Source organism: Pangasianodon hypophthalmus, chromosome 3, assembly GCF_027358585.1.
Source record: "Pangasianodon hypophthalmus isolate fPanHyp1 chromosome 3, fPanHyp1.pri, whole genome shotgun sequence".
NCBI classification, from domain to species: domain Eukaryota; kingdom Metazoa; phylum Chordata; class Actinopteri; order Siluriformes; family Pangasiidae; genus Pangasianodon; species Pangasianodon hypophthalmus.
In genome coordinates, this window is record NC_069712.1 from 25261568 (window position 1) to 25280586 (window position 19019).

Consider the following 19019-nt stretch of genomic DNA (forward strand, 5'->3'; position numbering starts at 1 on the left):
TAGTTTTCAGACTGGTAGAATGCCGATGGGAGCAGGCAGGTAACAATAAATGGTTAATTAAAGTGTCCCAAAGTAAGCTTTACAATATTATGCCTTCTCAGAGATAATGCCCCACAAATAATATTGAAACTTGCTGTAAGGAAAGGGATTAATCACTTTGATTTAGCCATATGTAAATTTATTCATCCCATGCAAATAAAAGCATATCTATATTGAAAAAAATCTAATTAATGTCTCTCTCACCTTGAGTGTGATGAGATCTCTGTCAGGTCTGTCATGCTGCTGTCCATGCCTGTGTGTCTTGTCATGGTATAACTCTGAGGCAGGTGCAGCTGTACAGGTTTCTTGTCTCTGTTCTCTGGATGCTCCTGGGTCCAAATATGTCCCCGGTCCACTGCTGCCTGGCGTTGTAGCACCAGGTGTGCCATGGCAGCAAGGGGATCCCCTGTGGGTGGAACTGGTGCACAGCAGGGTGTTGTATCTATGCCACTGTCTGTGGAAGCTCCTTTGATGTAGGTGAGACCCAAAAACTCTGGGTCCATCAGTTCCCCTGAACCAAAGTGCTTCTCATCACTATTGCTAGAGGTACTGCTCGACAGCGTGTTGCTGCTTGAGTGGCTGGGTGTCTTATCTCCACCCTGGTAAACACACATACAAATACACTATATTACACTATATTACTATATTAAGTATTCGGTCACCCATCCAAATGATCAGAATCAGGTGTCCTAATCACTTGGCCTGGCCACAGGTGTATAAAATCAAGCACTTAGGCATGCAGACTGTTTTTACAAACATTTGTGAAAGAATGGGCCGCTCTCAGGAGCTCAGTGAATTCCAGCGTGGAACTGTCATAGGATGCCACCTGTGCAACAAATCCAGTCGTGAAATTTCCTCGCTCCTAAATATTCCACAGTCAACTGTCAGCTTTATCATAACAAAATGGAAGAGTTTGGGAACAACAGCAACTCAGCCACGAAGTGGTAGGCCACGTAAACTGACGGAGAGGGGTCAGCGGATGCTGAAGCGCATAGTGCAAAGAGGTCGTCGACTTTCTTCACAGTCAATTGCTACAGAGCTCCAAACTTCATGTGACCTTCAGATTAGCCCAAGTACAGTATGCAGAGAGCTTCAGGGAATGGGTTTCCATGGCCGAGCAGCTGCATCCAAGCCACACATCACCAAGTGCAATGCAAAGCGTCGGATGCAGTAGTGTAAAGCACGCGGCCACTGGACTCTAGAGCTGGTTCTCTGGAGTGATGAATCACGCTTTTCCATCTGGCAATCTGATGGACGAGTCTGGGTTTGGAGGTTGCCAGGAGAACGGTACATTTCGGACTGCATTGTGCCGAGTGTGAAATTTGGTGGAGGAGGAATTATGGTGTGGGGTTGTTTTTCAGGAGTTGGGCTTGGCCCCTTAGTTCCAGTGAAAGGAACTTTGAATGCTTCAGGATACCAAAACATTTTGGACAATTCCATGCTCCCAACCTTGTGGGAACAGTTTGGAGCGGGCCCCTTCCTCTTCCAACATGACTGTGCACCAGTGCACAAAGCAAGGTCCATAAAGACATGGATGACAGAGTCTGGTGTGGATGAACTTGACTGGCCTGCACAGAGTCCTGACCTGAACCCGATAGAACACCTTTGGGATGAATTAGAGCGGAGACTGAGAGCCAGGCCTTCCCGTCCGACATCAGTGTGTGACCTCACCAAAGCGCTTTTGGAAGAATGGTCAAAAATTCCTATAAACACACTCCTCAACCTTGTGGACAGTTTTCCCAGAAGAGTTGAAGCTGTAATAGCTGCAAAAGGTGGACCGACATCATATTGAACCCTATGGGTTAGGAATGGGATGGCACTTAAGTTCATATGTGAGTCAAGGCAGGTGACCGAATACTTTTAGTAATATAGTGTATACACACACACACTTATTTATTTATTTATTTATTTGTGAATAATAAATGATCAAAACAGGCCAGCAATTTCAAGTTGTCTGCATATCCATTTCCATGTATTAAAAGAAAGTGTATGAATGTTGGTGGTTCACCGGTTAAGGCTCAGGGACCAGGGAAAGTTCAAACTAAAACACCGCCATGCTGCCACTTCTCAACATCTGAGTTTAATTTTAAGTCACTTTGGATATCATTATCTGGCAAAATTAATGAATTAATGATGCTCTTAATTGGGGACCTTAAAATATTACATTTTGACTCCATCTTAATTTAAAGAGGTCTTTAAATACACTCACTTTATTAGGAATACCTGTACACCTTCACACTCATGCAGTTATCTAATCAGCCAATCATGTGGCAGCAGGCCAATGCAAAAAAAAATAAAATAAAATAAAATAAAATAAAAAAATCATGCAGATACAGGTCAAGAGCTTCAGGTAATGTTCACATCAAACAGCAGAATGAAGAAAAAGTGTGATCTCTATGACTTTGATCATAGCATGGTTGTTGGTACCAGATGGGCTGCTTTGAGTATTTCAGAAACTGTTGATTTCCTGGGTATTTCACACACAACAATCTCTAGAGTTTACAAAGAATGATGCGAAAAACAAAACTGAATACTGCATGAATGTGCAGGTGTACAGTTGTTCCTAACAAAGGGGACAGTGAGTGTATGTAAGATATTTACAGTTGTCCAGTTGTGATTTTCTGAGCCCTTGTATTTTCAGGAATGTGGAAAAAAGTTTTCTGGTTTCCTCCCACCTCTCAAAAAGTCAAAAAGCTAGTAGATTTGCTACTCTAAATTGCTCCCAGGATCTTGATTCAGATGGTAGCAATGGTAGCACACAGCAGCCACTTTGGATGCAGTAATATGGTACATTTAAGTGTAGTTCACACCAATTGGAAAACCTTCACCGGGCATGTGCATTGGAAACACGGGTGAACATTGTCTATCATCTCCAACTTTTGCTCAACACTGGAAAACAAAGCTGAAGAGAAATAAACAATAGACTGCTAGAAGAGCTACACAGTCTCGGGCCTGCTACGTGAACCAGACCCTGGGACCACGGTATTGCCCGGAGAGGGCAGAAATGGTGTGCACAAGGAAGTGGAAGCACGGTAAGTGAAGTGAAGTGTAGCCAAGTATGGTGACCCATACTGTGCTCTGCATTTAACCCATCCAAGTGCATGCGTCATGGTATTGAGGGTGGGAGAGAGTACTGGTCACTCACTCCCCCCCACCTACAATCCCTGCCGGACCTGAGACTCGAACCCACAACCATCAGGTTCATCTTCGGGTTACAAGTCCAAGACTCTAACAATTAGGCCATGACTGTCTCTACCAGCCATTCTCCTCTCCAATGTTCGCTCCCTCGACAATAAACTGGGCTTCCCCAGACTACAGCTAACTACCCAGCATGAACTCAGGGACTGCTGTGTTTTTGTTCTTATGGAAATGTGGTTCAACGACAGCATTCCGGACACAGACATTCAGCTAGCCGGGCTAACTGCACATCATGCCTACAGGATAGCAGTACTATCTGGTAAGACTCGTGGTGGTGTTCAGTATGTTTACACAAACAATGAATGGTGCAGGAATGCTTTTGTGGTCTCAAGATACTGTTAGTTGCTGGTGGAGTTTATGACTCTAAAGTGCTGGCCATACTACCCCCCCAGAGAGTTTACCACCATGCTTATTGTTGCAGTGTACATTCCACCTGGCGCTAATGCAAGGAAAGTGATAAGTGAACTCTATGGGGCTATCAGTAACTTACAGACAGCACAGCCTAATGGATTTTTCATTGTCGCTGGGGATTTATCCACATGAACGTGAAATAATTGTCAGCATACAGACCACTTCTGAAATGTGCCAAATCAGTTCTGAAACAGGTGAGCACCTGGTCTGCTGGAGCCATCTCAGCACTTCAGGACTGTTTTGAATATATAGACTGTTTTGAACATCTTCAGAGAGGTTGCTACATACCACAACACCAGAGACTGGGAGGAATACACAGCATCAGTGACTGGCAAGTGCATAGATGATGTGACTTCCTCCAAGTCCATCACCACACATAAACCATAAACCACGGATGACTGCTGAAATGCACTCACTGCTGAAACCCCAGCACCCTGCCTTCAGGTAGCCCTCTGCACAGCAAGTGCCAATCTTTCCTGGGATATTAAACAGGTGCAGTGCAACTATGCAGAAAGAATCCACAGTCACTTCCTAAACACCAAGGACACATGGCATATGTGACAAGGCCTTCATAGATACAAAGCTACACCACTTGTCTGTGATGGTGACACCTTGCTCCCAGATGCACTGAATGATTTCCACGCATGGTTCAAAGCACAGAAAAACATGCCAGTGCGGAAGACCAACCCCAACTCCAACTCCGACCAAGTACTTTGTCTTCATATGCAGTAGAAGACTCAGGAAGACTCTGCCCAGAGTTAACCCACGGAAAGCTGCAAGTCCTGACAACATACCTGGGCGGGTGCTCATGGATTGTGCTGATCAGCTTGCAGATGTCCTCACAGACATCATCAACACTTCCCTGAGCCAAGCAGTCTTCCCTGTCTGCTTCAAGATGACCACTATCATCCCTGTGCCAAAGAAATCATCTGTGTCCTGCCTGAATGACTACCGGCCCGTTGCACTCACACCTATCTTCATGAAGTGCTTTGAGCGGCTAGTCATGAAATACAGTAATGAGCAGTCTTCCCACCACACTGGACCCATTTCAGTATGCCTAGCGTCTCGACTGCTCAACAAAGGATGCCATATCTGCTACCATCCACCTTTCTCTGACCCATCTGGATAGAAAGGACAACGATGTAAGGATGCTGTTCATAGACTTCAGTTCAGCATTCAACACAATCATCCCAACAACCGAAAACAAAGCTGAGCCTGCTGGGTGTGACCACCTCTCTCTGCAAGTGGATCCTGGACTTTTTGACTGGGAGACTCCAGTCCATTAGGATCGGCAACTCCTCCTCCAGTACCATCACACTGAACACTGTCACTCCCCAGGGCCGTGTACTCAGTCCACTGCTGTTTATCCTGCTGACTCATGACTGTGCTACAAAGTGCAGTTCAAATCATATCATCAGGTTTGCTGATCACACTACAGTTGTGATCCTCATCAGCTCACAGAATGGTGTAGAAACTTTTAAAGAGGGACATTAGAGGGCGTCCTGACTAGCTGTCTCACTGTGTGGTATGGGAACTGCACATTCTCTGATTCTTGGGGTCTCTCTACTCACCATCGACACCTCATACAACAACAACTGCATTTGCAAAGCCATCAGTATTGTGAACCCCACTCACCCATCTCGTTGGCCCTACACCCTCCTGCCATGTGGCAGAAGGTACAGAGCATCTGAGCTACCACCAGCAGATTCCGCAACAGTTCCCTGAGGTAGTCAGATTACTCAACACCCTGCTGCCTCCCAACGCTCACCTGGGCTAGTCAAACACCTAACCCAGTATGACTCAAAAACATTGCACGCTGTACTTTACAAAGCTGCATCAGACACTTGATGGAACACTAAATGTATTGCTGTTATAGATATACCTATTGCTGCTATAGTACCAAATAGTGTAGCTTACAGCCCATGTTCTGTAATTTTACTGTCCTGTGTATTTATTGTTCAGTTCTGTGTATTCATTGTCCTACACTCATATCAGACTGTTAACAATGGGATAAAACAACATTTCATTCCCAATGTATACAAGCTCTGTAGAGGATTGACAATAAAAACCCACTTAACTTGACTTGAATTGACTTGAGGTATAAATGAGTTTATAAATGTATGTGTGCATGGTGGCCTGCAATGGATTGGTGTCCCATCCACGGTCTACTCCCCACTTTCCACCAGTGTTCCTGGGATAGGTAGCAGATCCACAGCAACCCTGACCAGGATAAAGCTGTTACTGAGGATGAATTAATGAATGTATTTTAAATTGTCACAATATGATAATCTCTCACATGCAACAAAACTCACACACGCGCACACACACAGATTGAGGTTAAAAGAGATGTGACATATCATCACATTTACATGGGCAGAAACAAAAACAGAACTTGGGGCAGACAGAAGGAAAAAAAGAGATGGAATAATAGAATGATGAGAGAATCCAGTGAATCTAGAAACCAGTGAATGAAATATTGTAGCTTGACATGAGGTTGTCTTTGGCAGCATGCCCAAACAGCAACACCAAGGGTAAACTAACCTTATGTCCATTTATCAGTTTGAATAAAGTTGACACATATTGACAGCTAGTTCCAGCTTATTCATGTGTGTGAGACTGTGTGTACTATAAGCTATATTAACACATGCATGCCTTAAGCTGTTCTATCTTAGACTTATTCTTTACTGGTAAGACTCCGTGCTCTCCTGAATTCAACAACCATCTCTTTCGTTTTGATGTGACTCAAGCTGTGCATTGCTACGCAGTTGTGAGTCAGCAGAATGAACAGCAGTGGACTGAGCACACAGCCCTGGGGGGCCCCAGTGCTCCCTGGGACTGAGGTGCTGGGGCCCTGAAACTAGCCCCCAAACCTGGTTTTCTCCCTGCTTTTCCTGCCCCTTTCTCCTCCTTTTCTCTCTCCACACAGGTAGAACTTTCCATACCCACCAGGACTGAGGCAAAGCCCGGGCAGGTTTGCTGGCACAGCGGGGAAGTGTCAGTAAGTGTACAAGGGAGTACATATCAGGCCTTGTGTAACCAGATCACTGTCCATCAAATTCTTGGGACAAATTGGCCAGGGTTTCAGGAAGTAGTAAGAGAAATGTTTGTGGATGGGTCCTACACTAGTGAGGCACTGTGCGGAATGTGTGCAGTGTTGGCTGGGGAAGTCACTCTACGTCTGGGGGGACATGAGAGTAGGGAGGGCTCTGCCCCTCCACCCTTGGCGAGGATTCCCTTTGGCGGATTTCCCCTTGGAGCAGTCACGCAAGGTCAGCAAATCCAGCCTAATGTTGCATGAATCCACCCATACTTTTCAGTTATTAAAGATAGGTTATATCGAGCGACACAGGACACTCAAAGCAAAGAAGAGACGACCCAATTGTTGGTAACAAAGAGCTGTAGTGAACTCCTGTTCCATGTGGCTTATCATAACGCCATGGCTGGGCATTTCAGGCAGGATAAAATACTAAACTGTCTCATGGCCCATTTCTACTGGCCAGGCATTCATTCATAGTTTGGAGCCCCAGCGACATTTCAATGTCTCATGGACAGAATGCCCCACACAATGCATATGCTGCCGCCTTTTTAGATGACATTATCATTTATAATAATGATTGGCAGCGGGATTTACAACATCTGAGACCTGTTCTGAGATCCTTTAGATGGGTAGGACTCATAGTAAATCCAAACAAGTGTGCAACTGGACTGGTGGAAATATGGTATCTGGGCTTCCCCTTGGGCCATCTGCAGGTGGATCCCCAAATTGATAAGACAGCAGCGATTACGGCCTGCCTGAGACCCAAGACCAAAAAGGGGGTGAAGAAGTTCCTGGGGCTGACTGGCTATTATCGGACATTTGTACCTAATTTTCAGACGTCACCAGCCTGCTGACTAACCTCACTAAAAAGGGAACGCCAGGTCTGGTCCAGTGGATGGAGCCATGTGTCCGTTTTGTCTCAGGTGGTGGAGGGGAGGAGCACCCCATGCTGTACATCAGCTGCAAGCTCTCGGTAAAAGAGAGTAAGTACAGCACTATCAAGAAGGAGCGTCTAGCCATCAAGTGGCCAGTCCTCACTGTCTGGTACTACCTACTGGGACTCCCCTTTACCCTCTGGTCTGATCTGGGGGTTTGAACCGGCAGGTAAGGCATGATGATTCACACCTGTGTCTTGTTACCACCAGTCTAATTATTTGTGTTTCGTTTTGCTTTCAGTGATGGTCATAGCCAGAGAGTGATTAATTTAATTGGCAGAGCCTGCAGTACACACATCCACACACCGTGGAGTGTGAAATTAAATGGCGTGAAAGCTGTGTAAATCCCACTTTTTTGAAAGTGCTCTGAAAAGCATGGTGTGAATAAATGTGAGCCCAGAGCTCTGCTAGAAGATGGTCTTAAGATGGTATGTAGACATTAAAAACCTATTTTTGAGTGTTTGACGATCATATACATAGTTTGCGATCACAGAAGTAAAAAAGGTGTCATGTAAAAAAACAAAAAACACATTCAAACAAACACAGTCTAGAGGGAGCGAGCAGGATGTGGCCGCACCTTCTTGGAATGAATCAAGCATGCATCACGCAGCAAGGCTCTTCGCTGTCCTGTTGCCTAGGGGATGGAATAAACTGCCCCTAGATGTCCGAACAGCTGAGTCACTGCCAGTTTTTAAACAACAACTAAAGACCTACCTCTTCATGAAGTACATTGTTATTTAAAAAAATTGACATTTTTTCACACTACTTTCATACTAGACAGACAGCACAATTAGTCCCTGAGCTAGTGAACCAGTATGAGGATGTATTTATTGATCAAGACCTCAAAGCACTTCTGGGTGTTGCTCTGGATAAGGGCGTTTGCCAAATCCCGTAAATGTAAATGTATACAGACTGTAACAATCAGGGCAAGGGAATTTCTACAGCTTCAGCTCCACAAAAAAGCAAGCAGTTTATAGTGAATGTCAGAATGAAACTCACCCTGGCCAGTTTGTTCGGCGACTCTTTGCCTCTCTCATTCAGAGAGTTGAGGATCTTTGTAGAGGGAGTGTGCCACTTGGCCTCTGGTTGGGGAAGAACCCAAAAAAACTCTAACATACACTCACGTATTATGTATGATACAACAGAGGTAGAACAAATGCTTTTAAAAATGATGTTAATCACATCTGTCTATATACAGTACATCTATACAGTATTATGAGTATTAGGTGTCAGTTCTAGAAGAATGGCAAATATGGTTACTGGCTCTTTGTCGTTTGTTACCACAACAATTTCCATATTATACCATACATAGTATGGCCAGACAGAGCTATTTGAGGTTCTGTCTTGAATTGCATCTTACCTGCAGAGCATGCCCTCTCCAACATTGGTTGTTTCTCTCTCAAGCTTTCACCACCTCCCATGACATGGGCAGGAGGATCAGACGATCGCTCATGCTGTATAGGTGAATGACACCTGAAGGAAGAACACACGCAGCAAGGTTAGTGCCCATTAGTCCCTCTGACTGGAGATTCAGATTGAATTCAAAGTAGTTAGAGATTTTATTCATTTAATTTTAGTAGGGTACATCTAATTTAATTGATACAAAATACTGTTCTTCAAAGATCTTCCCCTGAGGCTGATTTTAGAAATATTGAGGATCTCACTTATACAATACAGCTTACATTATTTTGTACGGCCAAACCGTATCTTAGTGTTTAGTGCAAGATGTTTAGATACACTTCTTTCATTACTAACAGTTTTACTTGTTGAGACTAGTAGCCACTCTGACAGAGAAGATTACTGCATTAGAGGTATGCATCCAGATGTTAGAGAGGACTAGTGATACTAGTGAGAGGACTATAAATTCAGTTGACAAAGTTCTGGGTGCCTTAGGCAGAGACAGAAAGCCTTCATAAAATGGAGAATGGGTAACAACTGTGTGGCAATGCTAAGGCTTGTCCATGGGAGCACCAATTCTCTTTGATTTGTATATTCAACACGTTTGCTTCACTCAGTGTGGCACCTGCTGAGAAGCCTATTGAGAGTGCTCCCTTGTAGTTGACCTGTAAAACATGAAATTAGCTAGGTCTTTAGGGTTATAGCTCCAGTAGACATCTTCGAGCATTAGGCAAAAAATGTTTTCGAAGACAATTAGGTGCTGATAAGGTAGTACTTCAGAGGTAATTAAGGGAAATATTGCAGAGGTGTGCAAATTAGTGAAGGTGATGTACACTGCTGTAGTATGCTTTGGCCTGTCGTTGATACTGGTATTGGGTAACCGTCTGATACCCAATACCTGCGCACATTTACTTGTACTGACAAAAATGCTCAAGGCATTACCAAGAAATGTGGATATGAATTTAACTCAGTACTTTTTTTATAAATATAATGAAAATATAAGTTCGCTAAATAATTTTCACTAATTAGTATTTATTGCGAATTTCTACAGCAGAAATTTCTTCAGTAGAAAAAGCTGTAACCACTGGAGACTTCAACATTCATTTTGATAATCCAAGACACACTACATTAGAAGCCATATGGGTCAATCAGAATATACCATGACCCACTCATTACAGCAGACACACCATTAATATAATTATGACGTATGGCATAAGTGTAGAAAACATCAGCCTGTTCAGACTGGACTAGTTTCATGTTATGTGGGATAATGTAACTAATACCAAAGTATGTCTGGGATTTTAGTCTTGTCCGAAACAATCATGTATGCAATTATTACAGACTGTGTGCGCATGTGTCTGGAAAGATTAAACCATATTTTACCCTCTATAAAATGACAGGCAGAGATATCCTATATCCTGTGGGAAGAGGCTTTGGAAATTTTACAGGATATGTACACTCCAGGAAGATCTTTTGTATCTCCCACTGAAACCAAAACAAAACAAAAAACAGGGCGAACTTGCAGAACAAGAAAATATAGACAACATTTAAAAGGACTTGTAGCTGACTGCAAACTGTCTCTCTGCTCTGCAATGTATCAATGAGAAAGACACTGGTTCCAGGTCTGCTGATTTATTCTTTCACAAGAACAAAAAACCTTGAAGAAACATGAGGGTATCACATCAGCTTCTCCCCTGTTACTCCTCAACAACATGCACTGTATGTCTGTGCCTCAAGGCAAAAAAAAAAAAAAGTGTCACAGTAATCAATGGCCCATGGAAACAAAAGATATGCCATGTTAACCTATGAATAATCGACATATAGAAAACTTACTTTTGGGGGAGCTCACATCCATTCACAAAAACACAAAAAAATACAATTATGACAAATAACATAAATAAATATAAAAATAAACAAAGACTCAATATTTTCTGACTACATACTCCCTCTAAACTTCTCCAAAGGTACCAACTGCTCACAATCCATTGCAACATGTTATCCCATTTTAGGGAAAGTGGTGCGCAACCCTTCTAAAAGTGTACTTGCTGCAGGAATGCCTTACACAACCCCACTTTTTCTGGGATGATACATATTTCATCTCATCTAACTAAGAGCAGTCAACATCACTTGTTTGGTTAATTATCCACTACTACTTTAATAACTATTAACTCAATCTGTTAATGAAACAACAATTTAGCAAATTCAGTAATTGAGGGCCTTCTAAACTTTACTCTCCTGTGTCATGTTCTCAATCAGTCTATTGACAGGTCTCACTAGCCTACTTACTGTGGTTCTGACTTGTGTTACAAGTGTGTGATAGAACTTCACCTGGTAACAGACCATCAATCCCCTGTGAAACATCTAATGATCTTGGAATTGTGCCATCAGCTGGCTCTGGAGGTGTCTCAGAACTACCACATCGCTCTGCACAGAAGGTCCAGTTTCAACATGGTCATGCTATTCTGAGAACTCTCTCTCATTTCTTGTGCTCAACACCCAACTGGCTGTTTGGTTTGATTGTAGCAGGTTCCACATCACTTTCAAATGACTGATCATCTTGATGATAACTTGTCATCTGTCTCTGTGAGGGAAGGTTCAGCATCCTCGTCCTCAATCTCAAGAGGCAGAAAGTTGACATTCAACAGCAGATAGCGATGAACAACCTTCTCTCAGCCAGTGTGAATATTTCTGATGTGGTAGATATGGCACTTAGAATCTTTTACAGTCACCAGGTATGGTACAGTCTCCCATTTATCAGCCAGTTTTCTGCAACCTCGTTCACCTTTGTTGACCAACAGTACTTGATCTCCTTGGATGATGTCAACAAACTTCAATGGGATAGTACTCAGCTTGGCGTTGCTGACTGCTGATGGCATTGCCCTGGGCAGTAACTGCAGCTGTCTTCAGATCTTCTCTCAGCTTGTGCACATGTTGCAGTCAACAATATCACTGCCCCTGTCGATGCTGTGGAAGAGAACATCAACAGGCAGTCTAGCGACTCTGCCAACCATTAGATAAAAGGGAACGTAGTTTGTGGACTCCTGCAAGGTACAGTTGCAAGCAAAGGTAAGTATCTGCAGCATCTGAGGCCACTGAAGCTTAAACCTTGGAGGTTGCTTGCTAGTGTCCTTTTGAAGAGTTAGGTTGAGCCATTTCCCATAGGATGATAAGGGGTTGTTCTGGATTTCTTCACCCCAGAGATCTGCAACAACTCTTGGATTAACCGGCTCCCAAAGTTAGCACCCTCGTCAGAATGGATTTGGTCCGGAAAGCTGTATACACAGAAAAATCGATCCCAAAGTTGATGAGCCACTTGCTTTGCAGACTGACTGTTACATGGGAAAGCATTAGCCATTTTTGTAAATTGATCAGTAATGACTAGTACATCAACTGTTTTCCCTTTTAGATATTCTGCTGACCAAAGGACTCTTGCCAATGTACGATCTTCTCACTGTCTTTCTTGAAGCTTTTCCAAAGAGTATTTTTCTATAAGTATTTTTAAGCTGTGCCATGATGAAGATTTACTGCAGTTGGCTGACTTTTATAAAGTGTCTATGCCACATTGGGTCCGTAAGAGTGTAATGAGGGAAGCAGTGTTTCAGAAGCTGGTTGATGAAGGTTGTTTGCCTGCTTTACCTGAGTCAGTGGAGCCAGGGGTTGGGAAGTGGGAAAATGTGCCTGTGGTACCGGATGCAACCATTCAGTTTTCCTCTGGCATAGATCCCGGTAGCCCTATGTGTAGTAATTTGTCTGCTTCTGCCTCTGTTGCTAGCGCAGATCTAAATGACTCATATTCAGTTGTGAAAGTACAACTCACAGTTCAACTGGAAGAGCTGAAACTATCTGTAAAGCGAAAGGAACATGTAACGGAATTACTACAGTCATGCCCCACTGAGTGACGTGTGCCAAGATGTGTTGAATTTCCCTTGCTTCAGGTAATGCAGAAGAGTTTGTTCTAGCACCCCCTGAACCAGCCAGTGTGGAAATGTCTGTTCCTGCCCCCGGTGTCTCACCTGGGTTTGGTGTGCATAAATACATCAGCCTTGTTCCTCTTTTCAGAAAGTGTTGTCTGTGTCAGAAGCAGCAGTTTTTGCAGTTGAATTCATCCTGACGCACAAGAGTTTTTTTTTTCTTTATGGCTTTGCCGCGAGCCTAGCTTAAAAGTGTGTGCTTACTCTAAAAATGACCAAACATCCTCTAAAAATCCGGATTCAGCTCATTCCACTTCCAATGCTTTTCATGCTTGTTTTTACTTTTGCATGGCAGATCATTTAATTGCTGGACATTCTGGACACTAGAAGCAAGGCCACCCCACTCTCAAAGTGTTCTATGAAGACTCCTAAAACTGTTGGTTCTGTATGTGCTCAGACTGTACTGTCAGACGAGAGAGTGTACCCAATTCTGTGTTTGAACATTTTATTCTGCAAGGTTTGGTCTCTCTCACTGGAGAAAAGGAGAGCCAAATGTCGTTGTTGTTGTTTTTTCAGCTGGTCCTGTTAGGGGGTGCCACAGCGGATCATTGGCCCAATGTTCATAGTTTCTCATGAAAGGTAAAGTTCACTTTATTTAAGGCAATGATTTAGGTGGTGCCAGAGTGGCTTCTTTCCCTGAAGTTTCTCTTTTATCTGACTAGATTAAAACAGTGTTCCCTGTGTGTAGGGTGATGCAAGCACAAGTTTTCAGATCAGCTATATCTGTCAGAAACTTTATAGATTCTGTTACCACTGAGTCTGAGGTGCCCACTGTGTGTGAGATTTTACCTTTTGATAATGTGAATGAACGTGAACAAAAGTAGAGAATGATTTAATGTTGAACTTGAAATTTGGTAAAGAAGCATTGATAGCTGAGCAGAGTAAGGATCCCTCCCTTGCTACTGTGTTTGCACAGCAACTGAGGTTTCTGCAGAGCAACTGTCGGAGCACTCAGTAGCCTATTTTTTTTATTAGGATGAAGAGTTAGTGTGAACATGGGTTCCAATTAATTTGGAAAAACTGGATTGGAGTGTGAGATACCAGTTGGTTGTTCCTTTTAGGAAAATCTGAAGTAGCGAAGTACTGTTGTTCTTGGCACATTTGTCAAATAGATGGAAAACCCAACAAAGTCATTTCACCTGCTCCGCTTAACCCTATTCCAGTGTTAGGAGTGCCATGTGACTGTCTTATAATTGACTGTGTAGGACCATTACCAAAGACCAAGTTGGGTAATAAGTATCTGTTAACATTAATGTGTTCTACTACTCAAGGTTATTCCATTGCACATCATAAAAACCAAAGGCATAGTGAAGGCTTTGATCAAGATTTTTCTGCTTTTGGGTTGCCCAGGTACATTCAGATGGATCAGGGATCTAATTTTACTTCATGTCTGTTTTCCCAACTTATAAAGTTGCTTGCAGTTTGACATCAGATGTCTGGTGCTTATCACCTTAAGTCTCAAAGTGCGAAGAGAGCCAGGTTTGCAACATTAATATGCTACAATCAAATATGAGAGAAAACATCTGAATGTCTCACTTTTCATGACATCTCTCTTTTTAGCCCATGTTTGGCAAATTCAGAGATTTTAAGAGACTTAGCTTCACATTTGTCTCACTTTTCTGAAGAAGGACAGATTGATGTGATTAAGATAGATATGATTAATGACCATGTTTCCTTGTTTTCAAGTGGTCCATCCCAAATTAATGTAATTAATTAATCTCACCCAACATAAAAAAAAAATGCAAAAAGAAGTTGCTTATTTGTTTTAAAATGTTTTAGTGATACCGAGCAGTGGTTTCTGGAGTTCTCCTTGCCTCTTACTGCCCAAGCTTGACCTAGCTAGGGCAGTGATAGTTCAGTGGTTAAGCTGTTGGACTACTGATCAGAAGGTCATGAGTTCAATCCCCAGCACCGCCAAGCTGCCACTGCTAGGCCCCTGAGCAAGACCCTTAACTGCTCAGTTGTATAAAAAATGAGATAAATCTAAGTCGCTCTGGATAAGGGCATCTGCCAAATGCCATAAATGTAGATAAGTGGATTCTGAAAAAAGAAAGACAGAAAGCTTGTCTTACCTTTAACCTTGCCAAGTATATGCTTGACAAAGCTACAGTTTCCTATTTGGGAAAACGTGGGCCAAGGAGAAGGGTGCCCTCTTGAGGCCAAAGTGAAGCCTATTGTTGATTTCCCTGTGCCCAATACTGTGTGACCTCAGATGATTTTTAGGTATGGGTGGTTACTACTGAGAATTTTGTAAAAACTTCCCAAGTGTAGTTTCTCCTTTAACAGACCTTCTTAAGAAGGACAGGACCATGACATCGAGTCATCAATGTGAACATGCTTTTATATTATTCAATTCTCCTTTATTTGCTACTCCTGTTTCCTGTAGCTACAGATTACAGCAAACCATTTAAGCTGAAGATGGTGTTGTATTGCTGCAGGAAGACTGCCAAGGTGTCAAACGTCCAGTTTGCTATTTTTCAAAGAAATTTAATCAACATCAGATAGTATATAGCACAATTGAGAAGTAAGCTTTAGTGCTACTACTATTCTTCCAACATTTTGAGGTTTATGTACAGTCTAGTGTGTTGCCTGTAGTGGTCTATACAGACCATAAACCTTTGGCATTTTTATCATACTTGCAAAATGCAAATCAAAAGTTAATGCGGTGGTCCTTACTGGTTTAAGATTTTAATCTTAAAATACATCATAAAAAAGGAGCTGAAAATGTTATAGCAGATATGTTGTCCAGGACATAAATATAATAACCATAGTTTGTTTCTTTAGGTGTGGGGGTGTTACGACTCTGGGGGTCGTGATACTTTTTGTAAACTGACTGAATGTATAGTTGGTCTCCCCCCTCTAAGTGTGTGCGTTTTCTTTTAATTACAGGGCAACAGGATGATCGGCTGCCAGCAGGGGGTGCTGCCTACATAAGGAAGACCGTGATGGGAAGTAGGGGCACTTTGCTTCTGGTGTCTGATTCCGTCGCCTTCTGTATTCCCAGACTTCAATGGCTTAGGACAGACTGGGCTAGACCCGGCTGCACTTCAGCTGGTAACTCCTGGCTGATCCTGTTTTCTTGTGACTGGTGTGTGTGGCGATAACTGAATGTAGAAATCTCATATATTATTGTAAACACAATTAGACAGAATAAATTATCTTTATAATAATTTTCTCCTGTATACATCAGTTAAGAAGTTAGGGAAGCTTCTGTGTTTTAATTTGTTTGGTTTGTAAATAGACTAGGTAGTGCTCTACAGTTTAAGTTCGATGGTTTTGGTTTATTATTTTCTTTCTTACTCTTTAACATGTTATCCATTTATGTTATGTAAATAAACCCTATTATGGTGGTGAAAGCTCTTGGAGTTCTGGGAACCCGGAGGGCATGGATACTTCCTTCTCTTTGTTATGGCCTGACCCAGATTTCACCCAGATTTCACCCAGATTTCTGTAAAACTGTTTTGTGTCTATTAGGAGTGCTATAGAATTAAAAATAAATTGAATATTACAAAAATGGACAATGGAATTAAAGCTTTCATAAAATAGAACAGGCTGTATAGTGAAACAAAATCCACAGAATCAGAATGTAGGTTCCCCAGTTGCACATCAGTATGGATGAATCAAGTCTAAAACTCATACCACATATTAAGGCTCTTTAATGATATTTTAATAATATTTAGTGATTGTTAATAGAACGTTCCTTTTTTTTTAATGTGAAGATTATTGTCTACGGTGCAACACACATATAAGGCACTTAAATCAGGTACTCTGAATAAGTCACTGTGTTGAGCATTAAAATTAGCAATAATAAGTAGTATGTGAGTATGCATTCATGTTTGTATGACATACCCATCATATCCTGGCTGTTGGATCCAAGTTGTGCTGCCACCTGGCCCTGGGTCACTGGATGAGGACAGGTTACTTGGTGAGCTACGGTAGTGTTGACTGGCCTGTGCCTTACTACACGATATCTGTGGGTTTTCCAGGTCATGTACCATCCTGCAGAGAGCAATGGATTCTAGTAAACTGTTACAAGCTGTTCTGAGGAGCTCTATTACAGCAATACAGCTTAGTGGTGTAAGAGCATTACAGTATAAAGCTATAGTGTGTTAAGAAAAACTAAAATAATTGGATACTATTAGTTTATCCTACACCAGAATGATTGTTCAATGGCATTCAACATAACTTCTAAAAATGTTATGTAAGCAGACTGCAACTTTCTAAATGTACTGCAAGAAGACATTTACAGTGCATTAGTATAGTACTTTCTGTTTATCTGTACATGGAATTTTGTATGTAACTTAATCCCTGAAATATCAGAGATTAGTCTGTTCTTGCATATGCTACTGCATATTTTAATGTAGACTGCAGTGTACAGACTGCAGCTGAGTTCTGGGGGAACTCTTAAAGAGAAACTGTACCCTCTTCCCCACCCACTTTGCAGATTTGAAAAATTTACTTTAGAGGGTGAGTTGCAAATGTGTATGAGGAGACAGGGTGCAGTGCATGGTGTGAATAACAGTAACAATCACACAAATAAAGCTTTATCCAACGAAGAGACAGTGACAGCAAAGATAGCAATGTGTCATGGAGTAGTTTTGTGACTGAGATTATTTATAGTGGAGGTTTCTACATCAGAATGAGCAAAAATCCATTTGAGCCTCTGGTGGAGGGAGCATAAGCTGCTCCTGCCTACAAGAAGACAATTCAATGGAGATTGGAATGGAGTGGCACAGAGCCATTGAAGAGAGGTTTGTAGTCAGTGAAAAGCACATACCATGTCCTTAGCTTAGGAGGTTATACACTGGAGATAATAAGTCTACACACCCCTGTTAAATACCCTGTTAAATCATGTCAGATCATTTTCCACCTTTAACAACCAACAAAACTGAAGTGAAAAACAAATAAAAATGTTTTCGGGAAAAAAACAAAAAGCAATACTAATAATGAATTACTTGGTTTCTGAAGGCATAGTTCTGAATTGTTTGGCTTCTTGTAATATCAAAGTAATAACCACAACAAGGCAATAAAATGTTCACTAAAATGAGATTCTAAAAAGGGACAGACAAGTTTAAATTGTGTGTGTGTGTGTGTGTGTGTGTGTGTGTGTGAGACAGAGGCAAAGGAAGCAAAGGCAAATAATTTCTTTTATTTTTCCTTTACATAAATAGAGATCACTGGCTGAGTGACTGTTAGTAAGCATAGAATGAGAACACATGCATAGAGAGAGGGGGGAAATTTGTGCGTGGGATTCCCTGTGTTTACAAGAATGCTGACTTTAAAGACAATTTACACATTTAAAATCAGAACAAATGAAATATGCAAAAACACCAGTATGTACACCAGATGTATGTATTACTTTGAGTTGTTTCACTATGTCGTGAGCACAAGAGGAATGCAGCTTGAGCATTTGAAGCTTGAACCAGACCATTTGTGCCATCTTTTGTGTAGGAAAAATACTGTGCTGGTTGCTCTGCTGTACTTTCTTCATATTCAGAGTAGGGAGATGTTAACTCTATGTTATTGCTGGACTAAATAACTCTCAGACCCAGGAGAAAGAGTGGTGGTTGAGTTCACTTTTCTCCCGTAAGTACTACTTTTCTCAGACTTGGATCCTTCTACTTTGCCGTAACTGTTGGTTTCCTGTTTGCATTTAGATTGGGTCAGATGTTCATGTTTTTCCTGCAGGACATCGAGATCTATGCTGGTCTTTTTGTAAGAATTCTTTGCCAGTAGCATTCTGAATGTTGGATGAAAGACAATACCTTATTTATTTTATCTTTACAGCCCTCTGTTGTGTAGTGTCGAAGACTACGTCTGTCTTCTTCAATAAACCAACAGACAAGCTTGCTGATGATGTCAGCAAGAAAGAGATGTTCCTGTCTCTGAGGTTGTTCCTTCATGGTATGGCAGGAACTTGACCTCATTTTTGGCCTATTTGTGCACTTATGGAAACACAGCACAAAGAAAGTGGCAGAACAACTGCAAACTTAAACATAAGCAACGCACAGGGTATAGCAACACACTGTA

The 19019-nt window shown here is 42.0% G+C and overlaps 1 protein-coding gene across 6 annotated transcripts in view; it reads right to left on the minus strand.

Annotated features, from left to right (window-relative positions):
* The window catches only part of LOC113542016 (signal-induced proliferation-associated 1-like protein 2), a 276347-nt gene that overhangs the window by 68326 nt on the left and 189002 nt on the right, over positions 1-19019 (minus strand). For 5 of the 6 annotated variants that reach the window (XR_008301510.1, XM_026939252.3, XM_053232932.1 and 2 more), the window contains 4 exons: positions 16839-16988; positions 8981-9093; positions 8620-8702; positions 244-638 (listed from right to left, as the gene is read on the minus strand). Coding sequence is in view for 5 of the 6 variants with exons in the window: in XM_026939252.3 (XP_026795053.1) it covers positions 244-638; positions 8620-8702; positions 8981-9093; positions 16839-16988 (741 nt within the window). In the remaining variant the exon portion in view is untranslated. The remainder of the gene's footprint in view (positions 1-243; positions 639-8619; positions 8703-8980; positions 9094-16838; positions 16989-19019) is intronic. The other variant, XM_053232931.1, reaches the window with a different exon arrangement.